Genomic DNA, 15,825 nt, shown 5'->3' on the forward strand with positions numbered 1-15,825 from the left:
TTCTGTTTCTAAATAGAGTCATCTTCTCCTGAGACAAAAACAAACAGTCTTGTGACAGTATTGAAATTGTATAAGTGCCTTAAAAGATTTAGGTATGTGGCTGACAGACTTTCACAGACTTAAAAGATTCAGGAGGACTATAAATGAAAGAATGTTATTGTGTTCATTGTATTCTTAATAAACTCAGTTAAAACCTCAAAGCATTACTGGTACTAAGTTTTTGTGGATAAGCCAGTAATCCAAGTATTTCTAATGATGATAAAAAAAAATGTCTGTCTATACCAACATACAGTATCTTTAAATTCTCAGTTTAAAGATACCTTTTACTGGTTTACAATTGATGGACAACCAAAGCATTGCTTTAGAGAAATCCAGAAAAGTAAAAAATTATCAAAACCTGTTTAGTATGAAATGTGTTTTTTACACATTGTTTGAATAAATAAAACATCAGTACAAGAATGAATGATGTGTATTTGATCAAAATACAACAATGTACAATATAATGAACAAAAGCTGTCAATGAGGCAGTACCCTTTCAAAAAGTATACATTTGTACCTAAAGGGTGCATACCTCCAAAGTACATGCTGGTACCTCAAAGGTACATATTTGTACATAAATAGCACACATTAGTACCTTTTTTGAAGGTACCAGGTATACCAGTGTCAGCATTTGTACATTTTTTCTGACCGTGTAGAGAATACACTTTGTAAATAATATAGTAACACAAAATAGTGCATGTAAACATTGTGTATATCTATAGAACAACACAGGAAAACTAAAAACTATAAAGCAACATAATGTGGTATAAACTCCACTGTTCATGAGGAGAGCAGATGGCATGTGTCTCCTGGAGCCATGTCAGCTTTCAGTGGTTCCTGCTCTCTCTCTCTCTCTCTCTCTCTCTCTCTCTCTCTCTTTCTCTCTCTCTTCCGAGGTCTTTATCTGAGAGAGAGAGAAATCTTTATTTTATACCCACAGACATCATCTTTGTGTTTATTTTCCTATGGCTGTGTGTTGGAGAGCAACACACGCCAAAGGTCTTAATTCATGCTTTTGCCAGCTGGCCTAACTGCACTTGAAAGTCCAAGGGATTCACACTGTAATGACTCTGTTGCCATCATCATCAGCTGTTAATCACCATTTAAAACCTTAAAAGAATAAATACACACACAAATAAAAAAAATGAAATGGTAAACGATTACACATTTTGGATGCAGTTTCTCTTTTACTTTATTCATTTTCTTTCATTTTCTTTCAAAACATTATTATTCTTATAACACTGTCTTTTCTATTATTTCAAAATTATTCATATCTCTTATTGTGCAGAATTTCTTACCACATTTGTTATACAAAACTATTACAGCACTATTATCTCAGGTTTAAATTCGTCAAAAAGTACATTAAGTAGAAAGGGTACATTATGAGTGTGACAGCAACAAAAGAGGCCATCAGTTATCAGTTCCCAGTTTTGCTTAGCCTGCTAAATTGCTGAGAACAAATCAAAGTTATTATTCTGCCGTGTTGTGCTTCATATTGAGAGAAATCTGACTAAAGCAGTAAACTGACAAATCTAATAAAGAGACTCTCTCCTAACTCTGCATGCTTAAAAGCAGAATTAAGTGCCTTAATATCCCCTGTACTGTAGATCTTTATCTTTTCTGGACCCAGACAACATCAGGTCAGCTGTAAGTGAACTTTACACAAATCTGAAAGAAACAGCATATACGGCAATAGTTATGTCAGAAATCAGACAACATGCAGTTAATATTAAGACTATACAAAATGAACAGATACATGGAATAATAATAAACAAATGAAATATAATCTTTTATACTAATCTGAATCTAAAACATGTCAGCATATCTTTTAGCCTAAATGCTGCATTTTGTAGACCGACTGAACAGATCAGGCACTGCTTGTAGGTTTTTGTTGGAAAGTCTTTTCCCACAGTTGTTCTTCTCTGCCCCTTTGCCATTCCTCTAGCTGATGAGGGCATCCTGTAACCTAGGATCTTAAAAAGTGGTATAGATGTAGACAAAGATGACTACGAGTAGGTTCAGCACAGTCCCAATAATCCCTAGTATTGCAAGAATCCTCTCCTCCCGATCGTTTTCTGACTCCTCCACAATGGCCCGGCACCTGTGAGGATGGCCATGGGGGAGCATGTTTAATATCACTGATCGCCACCTCCAGGGGGCGCCAAGCCTGCTATAGAGAGAGAGAGAGAGAGAGAGAGAGAGAGAGAGAGAGAGAGAGAGAGAGAGAGAGAGAGAGAGAGAGAGAGAGAGAGAGAGAGAGAGAGAGAGAGAGAGAGTATAAGAATCTCTTATAATATACATGCAAGATGCTGGGCTGCTAAAATGCTAGGATGTGTGTTAGTTCATAGTTGTTAGCATGCTGCTATGGCATTGCAGGTGTTCTGTGTTGTTGCTATGGTGTAGGTGGCTGGTGAGGTGTTTTAGATGGTTGTGATGCTATGTGGTTGCTAAAGTTTTCTGAAAAGTAAAACTGAAGCTTTGAAAGGTGTTAAATACTCATTATATTCTTTGAGACGGCAGTAATGTTCGTACACACATGAGTCGTCGTGTTTGGTTTGAAGTTGAGAAATCTAACAAATGTTTAAATCATAAGAGCATGTTACAATTAGCCACAGAATGACTGAAGGGCATGTTCTAAATTTAGAGCTCATTTCCGTTTTTTTTTCATGAATCTGGCCACCCCTCTAATCTGACATGATCTACATGTCAAAGTGAATATTTTATAATCCGTGCTCAGTGTAACAACGGGTTGACAGTTTTGCCACCTCGTCATTAAAAGACTAATCAATTGGACAGGAAGCAAGTAGATGCACATGGCTTAGAGGGCTTCCATGAAATATGCCCCCCAAAACTGTAAATTTTCTCAGGTGTTTGTTAACAGTTTCCCATCACAGAAGATGGCCGGGGGTAAACAGCAGTGAGTTAGGCAGCTGTTGCAGGACCCATGAGACCCCGTGAGACAAGGCTGTCACCCTCTCTCCACTCTGCTTTGGCGTAACCATTCAGCGGTGAAACACAATTATTTCCAACCCAATTAGGGGAAAATACAAGTGGCACCTCCATGCTCCAGGCCCACTCAGAAAGCCAGTCGCACATGGTCCGACTGCCTTGCAAGCTCAAAGGAACATTGCACATCCCCACGCAAAACATCCAAACGGCTGCTGGAAATGAGCGGGAGTGGAAGCAGAATGAAAGAGAAACACAGAGACGGGGAGACATAAAGGAGCAGGAAGTGAGACTTCTTTAAAAGCAAAAATAAGTTGTTTTGGTTGTTTAAAATTTGGATTTAAAAAGAAAAACTATGTTTTAAAATACAATTATTTCTTGTGTTTTCTATTGAAAATAATTTCCCGATACATTTCATCATTGCAAAATTACACCCCAGTATATCATTTCATACACCAATATATTAAATCTCCTACCCAGTCTCATGTAGATGCAAATAAATAGCACGAAGTGTGAAAATTGTGCAATACATACGCCAAATTCCAGTCCTTCCCATTCACTTAAACGGAGCATCTTTTTGTCGTTTTATTTATTGGTTTCTCAATTTTTTTCTGTTTTTTAAACCATTTTCGCTTGGGTTTAGGGTTAAGGAGGTTATTTAATATTCAGGTTTCTCCATGCTTTTGTTTATATTTAAGCCATGGTCGCTTGGAGTTGGGGTGAGAATTGGGGTTTGCGTTAGGATGTCATTTTTATATAACAAAAAGTTGTTCTAACCCTAAACCCAAGCGAAAATGGTAAAAAAATAGCAAAAAAATTGAGAAACCAATAAATAAAACGACAAAAAAAAGATGAGCCATTTAAGTGAATGGGAAGGACTGGCGTGTCATATGCACGCCAAATTGGAGTTTGGCGTATTTATTGAACAATTTTCACACTTCGTGCTATTTTTACGCAACTCTGTGAGACTGGGTTGAAATTTCACCTGCTTATATGATAAACGCATCGTTGGGCATTTTGGGGAATGAACAAATGACCCAAACAGTCGTATAGGATAGGTTGTAAAACGCACCTGCTGGCCCACAGAGATGTTACTCACACAAGGGAAATGTTTAAACCCAACAACTTGTAAAGCTTGTAGACAACCCCTGCACTGTGTTGACTCAGAATAATAAGAACAAAAGAACAACAAAAGGGAAATAAAGGTGGGGGTGGAAAGGAAGGATACAAGATAACAGGGTTTGTTGACTCTCTGTGCAAGCCCAACAGCCTTAAACTACTGTCAAAAAAATAAGCATCATCTAATGAACTCAATGACTCAACCTTGTTCTATCCATTGTACCAAGTACCTCTTTAAATTAATTCAATGCTAGCATAAGACCAAAACAGCACTGCTGCTGTTCAGTTGACTGAAGTTTGTTTTATGCTATTTGTCACAGACATCTGGTGTGGTCTGAGGTACTGTATATCTTCTCTTTCATAAAACTTTTTATAAAATATATTAAAATCATTACCACTCTATTTAAAAGTAACAATATATACAGGTACAACTAAAAATGCTGGGTTCTTTTAACCCGTGGTATTGATAAATATGGACATGTATTAGGTTAATTTAAAGGGCATTTTTAACCAAAAGCGCTCTGTCTGTTGATAGAAGCAGTAGCTTATATGCATTTAAAGGTACAGACATGAAAACAGCACTTTTTTTTGCTCCCACACAAATAAAGGCATTTTGGACATGCAAAATTATCTGTGGGGTATTTTGAGCTGAAACTTCACAAACACAGTCTAGACACATCTGAGACTTACTGTATATTACATCTTGTAAAAATGGGCATCATATGTGCCCTTTAAATTGAACAGAAGGGTTTGTCTGTTTTACCCAAACATAAGTTGAAAAAACCTATCATTTTTAGTTTATTGCTTCGACTCTTCTAATGGTTTGGAAAGCCATTAACAGTGTATGTACAGTAAATATTTATTAACTGACATGAATTCACCAGGTCATTCGGTCTGTTCTGACTGAAAGCATCTGTTCATGCAGTTTAAATTCAGAAAGAAGTCCAGTGATACACTTTCAGTTCAGTCCACAAATCATACATTAGTCATAACCCTTCAGACATACTCACATTACAAGTGCCTATGCTGCAATATTAATATTATAAGGGGTCTCAAGGAGACACAAGTGTGTTTAATGTGGTTAAATTTAGTCCCTATCCGAGTATAAACAGGACACATACTCTATGGTACAATGCAAACAGTAGAAGTTCTTTCTCTTTCTTTCTTTCTTTCTCTTTTCTAAATTTCCACTGAAGGGTTAGAGAGCACTCAATATCATCGTTCTCTCAGTCTAACCGCTCTCAGACTACTCAATTTTCTGTCCCTTGGGCGTCTGTCAAGGAGAAGATGGGTTTCTGGGTCTCTGTGGTCTCTGGCCTTGTGACAGGTCTCCTACTTTCTGCTGAAACTACCAAAGGAGTGTCCATATATTTAATGGTTCACCTTGACCCGTGTGTAACCAGCCACTGCGGCTTTATCACCATATATCTGATGAAAGTCTTTGTGTGTGTGTGTGTGTGTGTGTGTGTGTGTGTGTGTGTGTGTGTGTGTGTGTGTGTGTGTGTGTGTGTGTGTGTGTGTGTGTGTGTGTGTGTGTGTGTGTGTGTGTGTGTGTGTGAATAAATAAATAAAAAGAGGACACTCAGAAAAAAATTATGTTATACTGTAGATTAAAATGAGTTTAAGTGTGTAAGACAGAAAGTTTGCCTTAAAAACCAACAAAATCAATTTAAAAGGAACTCTTTAAAATGTTAAACCTTTTCCACTCAGCTGTTCATCATCGGTCCTTTTACTTTAACTTCGAAGGTGTCATTCAGTTTCTGAAATGTCTATATTACATAATGCTTCATGTTGGAAGCAGCATATTATTTTCAATTTAGTATAGCAGATTTACAAACTTATCTTCTGCATTTAAAATTATTGCTAGTTATTTTGTCTTATTATAAGGAATAAACTAATTGAAAATGATGATGTGATGCGTTTAATTATATAAAACCATGAGATTGATTTAAAGACTTTTCAAGGGATTTGAACTGTGAATAAAGTCTAAAGCATGAGGCCAATAACTTGCATATACACAATTAAAAGAATTCAGATACAGATACACAAAAATCTAGGTTCCATGTCGGTATATAAGACGATTATTGACTTTTGTGAGTTTTATGAGTAGTCATGATATGTGTCATGAGAGAACATGCATTCATGAGACACATTGGACATTACCCACCGGAGATGTATCAATTTAATTTTCTGATGATGGATGGGCTTCAAACACGTGACCACTACTCAGTACCATTACAAGAAGCCTAAAATGACTCTAAATTTAATATAGGCCTAGCTTTAAATTGTGTTTGGCTGAAGAAATGAAGTCATATACACCAGGATGGCTTTAGGGTTTATGGCCCTTAAAGCCCCAATGTTCACCGTAGTTCACATTAATATACACAAAAAGTATGTCCTATTTTTGTGATGTAAAAGTATGTGAGTGCATATCAAAAGAGTATGCAGTTACGAGTACATACTATTGCGTAACATAAGTGATTGATCTAAATGTACATTGGGATATTTAACAATTACACAGATTAAAATACGATTCTTGCATCTTAGCAAGTAATGGTTACTATATTATATTTAAAGAATATATATTTTATTCAGTGAAGCATCACTTCCTTATCTTTTTGATGGATATCAGGTAACATAACCCATGTGGACATGGATTATTCTCACTGCAAATGATACTCATTTCAACATACTAGAATTTAGGGCACACTACTACAAATTTTTCAAATACTATTTAGGTTATAATATTCAAAATGGGACACACCACAAGAACACTTTCAGAAAGTAAGAATAAACAGTTAGACATTCTGAATTATTGACCTATAATGACCCTACTGTATATAAACATCACTATTTGGAAGAGAGAGCAGCCAGGTGACATCATATCAATATTATTCCATCTGAAGAGATGCCAAATTTCTATCTGGCACAAAAAACAATCAAAGCAATGAAGTGTCTTGAGATTTGGACTTATGCTCTAGTTCTCATTGGATTAGTGGAGCGGCCTGCTGGATGACCGTCTGCGCCTGAGTTCCTGAGTTTCGGCCATAAGACGAAAACAATAGCTTTATCACAAGGAAACAGGAAGAGAAGAATGAGACAAAACCGCTTAAAAGAAATGAAAATGCCACATAAAATAAATAATTACAGAATGCTCTAAAACTTTGACCTGTTTAGGTTTTTTCAGCAGGCTTATTTTCAAAATATCAAAGCCCAGACATTTTATTTGATGTCCATTTCTTTTCTTTTCAAGTCCCAAAAACACTATTAGTCTGACATGAAGACCTCTCATGCCCAAGGACTCAAAATAGCAGATCTTCCTCCCTAATGGACCGTCTATGGCCTAGTTCTGCCTGCCTTCAAAGTCACCAAGCTGGTTTACTCTCTCTGACCAGACAAGTTGGGGACATTCACATAGCAGATGTCTCTAAATACATTTAAAAATCAGGTTGGATTCACCTTAGAAGGTGAACTGAATTCCCTCTAACGATTAAAGTAGAACTTCGTGGTAACTTCAAAGTAACTTTGTTTAGCATTATTTCAAACTGGACTGAAATCTAGATGCTCGGAAATCCTTTAATCAATTATATATGATAATAAAACTACCATCCCAGCAACCATTATCCATCATTTTACCATCTAGGTTATCTAAAGACCAGATATAGTTCGGTATGAGTAACGCATTATAGCCAAAATAAGCTTGAATTTGGTTACATTTTGTTTTTGCAAAAAAAATGTATCCCACCATGTAAACAAAGTCAACAGTGATAACAAGGTGTTTGGCAGTCCTTCCAGAATTTTTTTTTTTGTGATAGTTGCGGGAACTTGCAAAAATTGCGGGAACTTTTGCAGCTTTTCAATGATCTTTACGTCACATAATCACATCACTTCATAACATTCACATGGCAAGAGGGGACATGGCTGCACTTGTGTGAGGTAAATGCAACAGTTTTCAACTTTCTGCTAAGATATATGTGATTTTTGCTACGAAAATGCAGAGATTATGAAATTATGCAAGCCACGCATATTTTGTGCACTGAAATCTGCAATTTATGCTGTGAAAGTACAGCGTATTTCAACAAAAATGCGTCCCCCACATAAATATGTGTTAAATCATGCGATCGCATAATCACGTTTTTCTGGAGGGACTGGTTTGGGTTTATTTATTTATTTTCTTCGTTTTGGGCTATGGTTAGACATCTATAAAATTTTCACTGACAGACCCATTTTGCCTTGTTTAAGCCAATCTGGGCTGTTTGGACATCTATTAGACGTCTTTTAAAGGGGACATATCATGAAAATCTGACTTTCACCATGTTTGAGAACTATAATTGGGTCCCCAGTGCTTCTATCAATCTAGAAAATGTGTAAAGAACGACCCAGTAACATAGTTTTGTTAAACCATTCTCTGCAAGCATGTGAAAAAAAATGTTTCATTAAAATTTGGCTCCCCTTGTGATGTCAGAAGGGGATCTTATAATAATAATACTGCCACTGAATCTGCACTATCCAACCACGGCATTGCCATTTAGTGCATTAGAGAGAGAGAGAGGAGAGAGAGAGAGAGAGAGAGAGAGAGAGAGAGAGAGAGAGAGAGAGAGAGAGAGAGAGAGAGAGAGAGAGAGAGAGAGAGAGAGAGAGAGAGAGAGAGAGAGAATAAGAATCTATCTTATAATATACATGCAAGATGCTGGGCTGCTAAAATGCTAGGATGTTTGTTAGTTCATAGACAGACAGAGAGAGAGGTCCATGGAAAAGATGTAAATAAGGCAAATACATGCATAGATGTGATTTAAAACACACCCACTGCATTGAAATGATGAGCATAAAGCACACAGAGTTTTGGGTGATTGTGTAACAGAGGAAATAATGAGATTACTATGGGTCACTGAACCAAGTCAATGCTGAAGACCTTAAGGCCCACAGAAAGTGAGAATTTCACAACAACGGCATTCCCAAGAAGTGAGAATAGACTTATGATTGTGCATCGTTACTTCCTTAAAGTACTAGAACTGTGTGCCGTATTTGTAAAAGGAAAACTTTAAACACGTTAATGTGTCATAACAGAAATATTTACTAATGTGGTCATTCTCTCAGCATCCTACTCACATACATCACAAAAACATGTACATGTGAACACAGACTCTCTCTCTCTCTCGCTCTCCCTCTCTCTCACCAATACACCCACGCAGAGAGTTGATGATTCATGCTGCCATGGTGGGGCGAAAAGAGACCTGAGCACAAGATTTGGATTGATCGTTTTACTAATTTATTATAACTTTTACATTTCATTAAATTTTCCTGTCATGTTCAGCTTTGTGTCACAGCTGGAGCAGTGGTTACATCCGTGGTAATCAATTGGGCTTCAAGACATTTTACAAAGCACACAATGAAAATATCAATGTAAATACATGCTAATGCACATGGTGTGTTGCAAGCCAAAACTGGGTCACATTCTATAGGGCTGCAGTATGGGAAAAATGCAAATAATAAAATCAAGCCAGCAACATAAAAGTGCACAGCTGGAAACGCAAAATAAACATAATCCTTAAAATGGAAGAAAACCTTTACACATTCCTCATCATTTATGCAATAGGTTTTGCAATACATTAAATCTCTACAATACAGTGTTTTGATGCAAATTTGCAATAGTATTTTGCCATGTGCTACTTTGGCTCAAATGGTAACTCATTGCGATAAAAAAAACAAAGGTTGTGTGCTCAAATACCAGTGAACACACATTTAAACATTTAGGGCCCTATTTTAACAATCTAAGCACATTGTCTAAAGCGCACAGCACAACGTCTAAATGGGCGTGTCCGAATCCACTTATGCTAATTTAACAATGGGAAAAATGGTTTGTGCGCCGAACGCATGGTCGAAAGGGGTTGGTCCTTTTTTTTAATGAGTAATGGGAGTATTTTGGGTGTAATGTGCAATAAACCAATGAGAGTCTCAGCTCTCATCCCCTTTAAAAGCCAGTTGCGCTGGCGCTATGCCTAATCCCTATTTAGATGACGGACTTTGTAAACTGAAAAACTAAGCGGAGGAAGAAGATCCCCAGTTTAAGATTAATGTAAATTAATTGTGTTGTTTTTCACTTGTGTTGAAATTGTTATTTTTTATTAAAACCTTTAAAACCCGTTTTCTTTTACTCATGGAAGTAAAAAAGCAGGCTTTTAATTGCTTTAAATGTATGGCTATCCAATTTCATCAAAAAATAATTTACAAGAAAAGGTTTGTACTCTAAAAATACTTTATTTGTAACAAACAGGAGATAAAGAATTTACAAACGGCTCTCCGCACATTTCAGCACTTGGACAGCGTCAGTTTTTTTTAAGCATATTACTAATGCGCTCTTTAAATAACAAAAAACATATTGGCATTGACTTTAGACCAGGTTTTTGTTGGTCAATGGCGTAGTCTATTTTAGTTGCCTAAAAATAGCAACGTGCCAACAATGCGCCTGAACACACCTCATTTTCAGACCAGAACGCCCATGGGCGCAAAAGGGGGCGCAAATGCATTTGCTATTTAAACAAAGTGGCGCTAAACTTGAAAATGATAATTGCGCAGCTTGGAAACTAGCAAAAGACACTTGCGTTGCGCATTGCGCTGCATTGCATCGGGTGTAAGATAGAGCTCATAGATTAAATGCACTGCAAATCACAAATAAAGGTGTCGGTCAAATGCATAAATGTAAATGGTGTGTTTGTTTAATTTATTTGCACTCTCAACATGTCATGTTCATAATTTAGCATATTGTCATTTCTAGGAAGTTCATGCAAACATTAATCAATTTTAGCCTGACAATATTGTTGGTATTTTGTATTGTGAATCATTGGGGGGCCAGTACTGATGTCATATGTAAGTCCTGAACAGTGGTGGCCAGTGACGTCTTTTTTCGAGGGCGCACAATGCGAAGTTCGTCACAACATGTATGTAGCCCGTCATGTTTGTGGTGTGCATCGCGTGTTTTGTCAAAATAAGTCCCTGCCGTAGACGCGTCTAAAGGGTTTATGATTAAAAAAAACGCTCGCCTTTGCCAGATACTCGTATAATCTCATGTGTAATCAGAGTTTACTGTTAAGGGAGAGTCTTGCGTGTATTTTGTGAATGTGAGCGTCTCTTTAATCATTAACAGTTTTGACGCGTGTGCAGCAGGCACTTATTTTGACAAAACACGTGATGCACATGGTTCACATGACGCAACAAACACATATTTTGAAAACACGAACAATACACATGACACTCTGAACACATATTTTGAATTTGCCCCCCTCGGAAGAGCAGTCACCAGCCGCCACTGGTCCTGAAGCAAACACTGCCTATGCAATTTGGAGATGCTGTGATTCTTACACTGGTAGCAAAGAGTTCTTACTAATGATTAAACAAATGTTTTGCTAATGGTATAAAAAGTTAATTGAAACCATTTGAATCAATTCTCCTGCATGGCACTGCAGAAATGGTTGTAATCAACTTCTTCAGTAATGCAGTGATGCATATGAAACCAATCCTGCACACCTGTATGGAAACCTTTGGCAGACATGGTCCTACCAAATTAACATGAACTTTTACAGATTATAAGAGATGATTGTAATCAACTTCTGCATGCAATTAATTGATTGCTTTAAGGTAACTCCAAACCTTTGATTTAGGTGTCTTTTTGGGATGAGTAGGCTATTTTATTTTTACAATATTTACATTTTGTTTATATATATTTTAATTTGTCCAGAGCTTTGTTACTATGATGAGCATTCCACAAAATGATTCTCAAATGTGAGAATTCATGGAGATATGAATCTATAGTAAAATGTAAATAATTGGTAAATTATATATACTTTTAGTAAGGAAGACAGAGTTGTTACATGAGAAGAGAAATTTCCCACTAAGACGAATGCCTGATCATTGCCTTCACAGTGATTCACATTTGTCACACTTAAGGAGGACAGATTTTCTAACACCCAGGGGGGTGTTTATGGGCATCAATAACTTGTGTACAATCACTCGAGGCCATTAGAGGTGATGAAGCTCAGACTGTTCAAGGATCAAGTCCCCTCCACCCCCTCCCTTCACTTAAACTCCCTGTTGTAGAGCTATAGCCAGGAAAGAAATCATAAATCTGTTGTCTTCTTTCCACTGCACTGGAAAATCAGCATTAGAAATGGCTTAAGGACACTAATTTGTGCCCTAACTAGCTAGACACCCATAATCAGATTGAACAGTTTACTTAAAGGGATAGGTCACCCAAAATTCTGTCATGATTTACTCACTCTTATGTTGTTACAAACCTGTATACATTTCTTGGTTCTGATTAACACAAAAGAAGATATTTTGAGGAATGTTTGCAACCAAACCGTTCATGAGCCCCATTCACTTCCATAGCAGGATTATAAAAATAATACAATGGAAGTGAATGGGAGCCCATGAATGATTTGGTTGCAAACAATCCTCAAAATATCTTTCTTTGTGTTCATCAAAACAAAGAAAGTGATATAGGTTTGTAACAACATAAGAGTGAGTAAATGATAACAGGATTTTCAATTTTGAAAAAAAAAAAATGAGGGATCCCTTGACCTGAAGTCATGACATCTTTTGATCGTACAGCATCAACAGTTTAAGGAAATGAATATCCACCTTGGCATAATTCAGCTGTCAGCTGAAGCACATTTGGAGGCATATGTACAAGAAACCAACACATTTCATGTCCTTTACTCCAACCATAACATTGACAGCAATGCAACAAACAAAGATGAATTAACATACCTAAGTATTTCAGAAAAATCATTTGCCTTCTGCAATATAATTTTAAGCTAGAGGGTTATTGTAAAAACTGATATAATGATTACATTTTTTTTCACAGAATTAAATCAATCAGTGATAGATGGTGACCACTACACAACCCCTTTAGTTATCATTAATGTTTATAAAGCATTAAGTCTTATTGTTTAAAGAATAAAACCAAATGAATCCAGCCAAATAACTCATGTGAAGCTCTCACACAGTGCCGTTACTCACCACACATTGTACCAGTCGGTAAGGTGATACTTCCCGTCCTGTTGTTTATTCCTGTATTGGATCCATGCTTTCAGGACCTGTGACAGCCTTTGGAAGCCCCTTGCAGCCCTGGTCCTGTGCCCCTGCACCTTGTCGTCCGCCTGGTCCAGTTCTGTCACAATTATCACCAGATTCTGCTTCTTAAAAAATTCTTCTTAGCTGTAAAGATGTTTTAGATCAATCCTCCTGCTTTTTTGGTTCTTGACGTCTTATCTAAAACTCAATATCTTTTTCGAGAACAAAAGTGAGTTAGCATCCGAATGTGCAGAGAAATGTAGCTTGTTGATGTGTTGTGTGACGAAGCTGGTTTATGGTTGTGTTATTTTTTGCTGTAAAGTCGTCATCCTGAAGTTCGTCGATCCTGCTGCCCTCATTCGTCAAGTAGGCATTGGATGCTCGCCTTGGCCAGCTTGTGTTGAATTTAATCAACTGTGTCTAAATGTAGGATGACAGAAGTTGTTATTCTTGGTTGAAGAAATGATCCTTTCTGCTTTCTTTCAGAAATGCCAGTCATTTTTCACTTAAAGATGGAACTTAAGTAATTACGATTTCCTTCTATGTTGCAATACAAGCTGGAAGACTCTTCTAATGGAAGATTGATTCTCTTTTTACTGGAAGACAGCTTTTGCTTGCTTCTGAAAGACGCCTTCTTGGAAGACCTAAAGATCAAGCCAAGGAAAAAATAGACAGAGATGGCAAGATAAGCGGTCAAAGGTCAGAACGATCCTGCAATAAGTTCCCAAAGAGAGCTGGATTGGTGGGAGGTGGAGGCATCAGGGTACCATTTTGCTCAGGCTTTAAATATCTCCATCCCTTCCGACATAAAAGAGCAAACATCAGTTACCTCAACCAATATCCAGATGACTTGAAATGTCCCAAATTTGCTCTGACGTTAATCTGCAGCCTTTGGTTTAAGAATCTGTGGTAAGTTTTTTTCGTCCGTGCGGGAGAAATCAGTCCCATCTATATTTGCATACAAGTTATCTGCTCCGATTGTTCCTCTTCACTTTGTATTTTGTCTGGCATCTTCTCGACGTGACTCTTCCTTTCAGTGTTGCTCAGAGCTGCTCTCTCTCTCTCTCTCTTCATCAGTTACTCCCTCCCTTGCTCTTTTCTTCCTCTGTGTTGCTCACCCACTCTCTGTAAACCCCTACCATCGCCACCCCCACTCGGTTCACATGGAAGATCCCAGAGACAGTAACAGACTGATTCATTCATATCACTGGCCACAAAACACACACGCACACACATGCATGCATGCATGCACATGCACACACATGCATGCATGCATGCACATGCACACACGCACATATAAACAAATACAATGTAAATTTGATTGTGAATTGTCCAACTGAAAAATATTCTGAAATGCAGCAAATTTCAGTTTTTATAGCACCCATTACTATATTTTTTTTATGCCAATATGAGCCCATATCAGTCCAAATATTTCATTGCAAGTTTCTGCTTCATAGCTTGGGAGTTCACATCAAAGTTATGGTTAATTTAAGCATAAATGAGTGACATTTAGAAAGTTATTGACTTAATGGAAGAGTATAAAGCTATAGATTGTAGATACAATGCCAGAACAAATGGTCAAAAAAATGGTCCCAAGCTGTCACTGGGGCAGTACCCGTTTTAAAGGTCCTAATATAAAACCATTTACAGTAGGTAAAAAATGCATATATTTAAGATTAATATGTACCTTTGAGCAACTAATATGCACTTTTTGGATCAAAATGTACATCTAAGGTATTAATATGGACTCTTTACTATGTGCACTGTTTGAAAGGGTGCTGCCCCAGTGACAAAGGTACCAGTTTTGACATTTTTTTTGACAGTAGAATAATTATATATATATATATATATATATATATTCCTATTGAGAATAACCAAGGGAACTATTTTCGGGCAGTGCGTAATATCACTACGCCTGCTGCAGCCATGTTACATCAGCAAAGTCACTGATTATTATGCCAGTTCCTAGCCATATCTGCCTAGAAAATCACAACTTTTAATTTTCCGTCACCCTTAGTACATGATGTAACTACAGAAGAGTCAAGTTTTAAATAAAATATTGAAACTCTTTGGTTATTTTTAGCCTGATGCTAATGGTCCAATCAGATTCAACAGATTGTGCTAAGCTATGCTAAAAGTGCTAGCGCCAGACCCGCTAATCAACTGAATGGATTCCAAAACTGTAAGAATCAAATGTTTAACTTTAGGGGAGCTGGAAAATGAACATATTTTCACAAAAAGTGGAATGTACCTTTAAAATATACAAAACTACTAAGATCTTTTTCTCAAGAGAGTAATCTTAGATGTAGATTTAAGTCTCTGTGCTGTCAAATGCATTGCTGTCTATAAGAAACGACTACCATGAATCTGCACTTTCTTTTCAACTTTTCAAACTCCTCATATGCACAGGTGAGTAAACTGTCCTTTTCATAACACTCATCATATGGACAAATATTGCCAACAGGGAGTAAAGCTGTTGCCAGGGATACAGATATTTTAGGATGCTAAATTTCCTCCATTAACATCCATTATTACAGAGTTTTCGGGGAATGAGGTCTCTACCATATTCAGTTGGCCTGAGTCAGCCTCACACACACACACACACATAACAGACCATCTCCCATGGTTCTTGCTTCTGATTTAACCCAT

At 37.2% G+C, this 15,825-nt stretch overlaps 1 protein-coding gene across 2 annotated transcripts; it reads right to left on the minus strand.

The window, feature by feature from the left end:
• Positions 1-1,213: 1,213 nt before the first annotated feature.
• LOC135773123 (protein TUNAR-like) lies at positions 1,214-14,279 on the minus strand. 2 transcript variants are annotated; one of them, XM_065282619.2, is made up of 2 exons: positions 13,123-14,279; positions 1,214-2,206 (listed from the first exon to the last, which is right to left on the minus strand). In XM_065282619.2, the coding sequence occupies exon 2, from the start codon at positions 2,164-2,166 to the stop codon at positions 2,014-2,016; it is 153 nt and encodes a 50-aa protein (XP_065138691.1). In that variant the 5' UTR covers positions 2,167-2,206; positions 13,123-14,279; the 3' UTR covers positions 1,214-2,013. The 2 variants fall into 2 exon arrangements, with proteins under 2 accessions (XP_065138691.1, XP_065138689.1); XM_065282617.2 differs by having other exon boundaries at positions 1,214-2,209; positions 13,123-14,269.
• Between the last annotated feature and the right edge of the window lie 1,546 nt (positions 14,280-15,825).

Source organism: Paramisgurnus dabryanus, chromosome 9 (assembly GCF_030506205.2).
Source record: "Paramisgurnus dabryanus chromosome 9, PD_genome_1.1, whole genome shotgun sequence".
NCBI classification, from domain to species: domain Eukaryota; kingdom Metazoa; phylum Chordata; class Actinopteri; order Cypriniformes; family Cobitidae; genus Paramisgurnus; species Paramisgurnus dabryanus.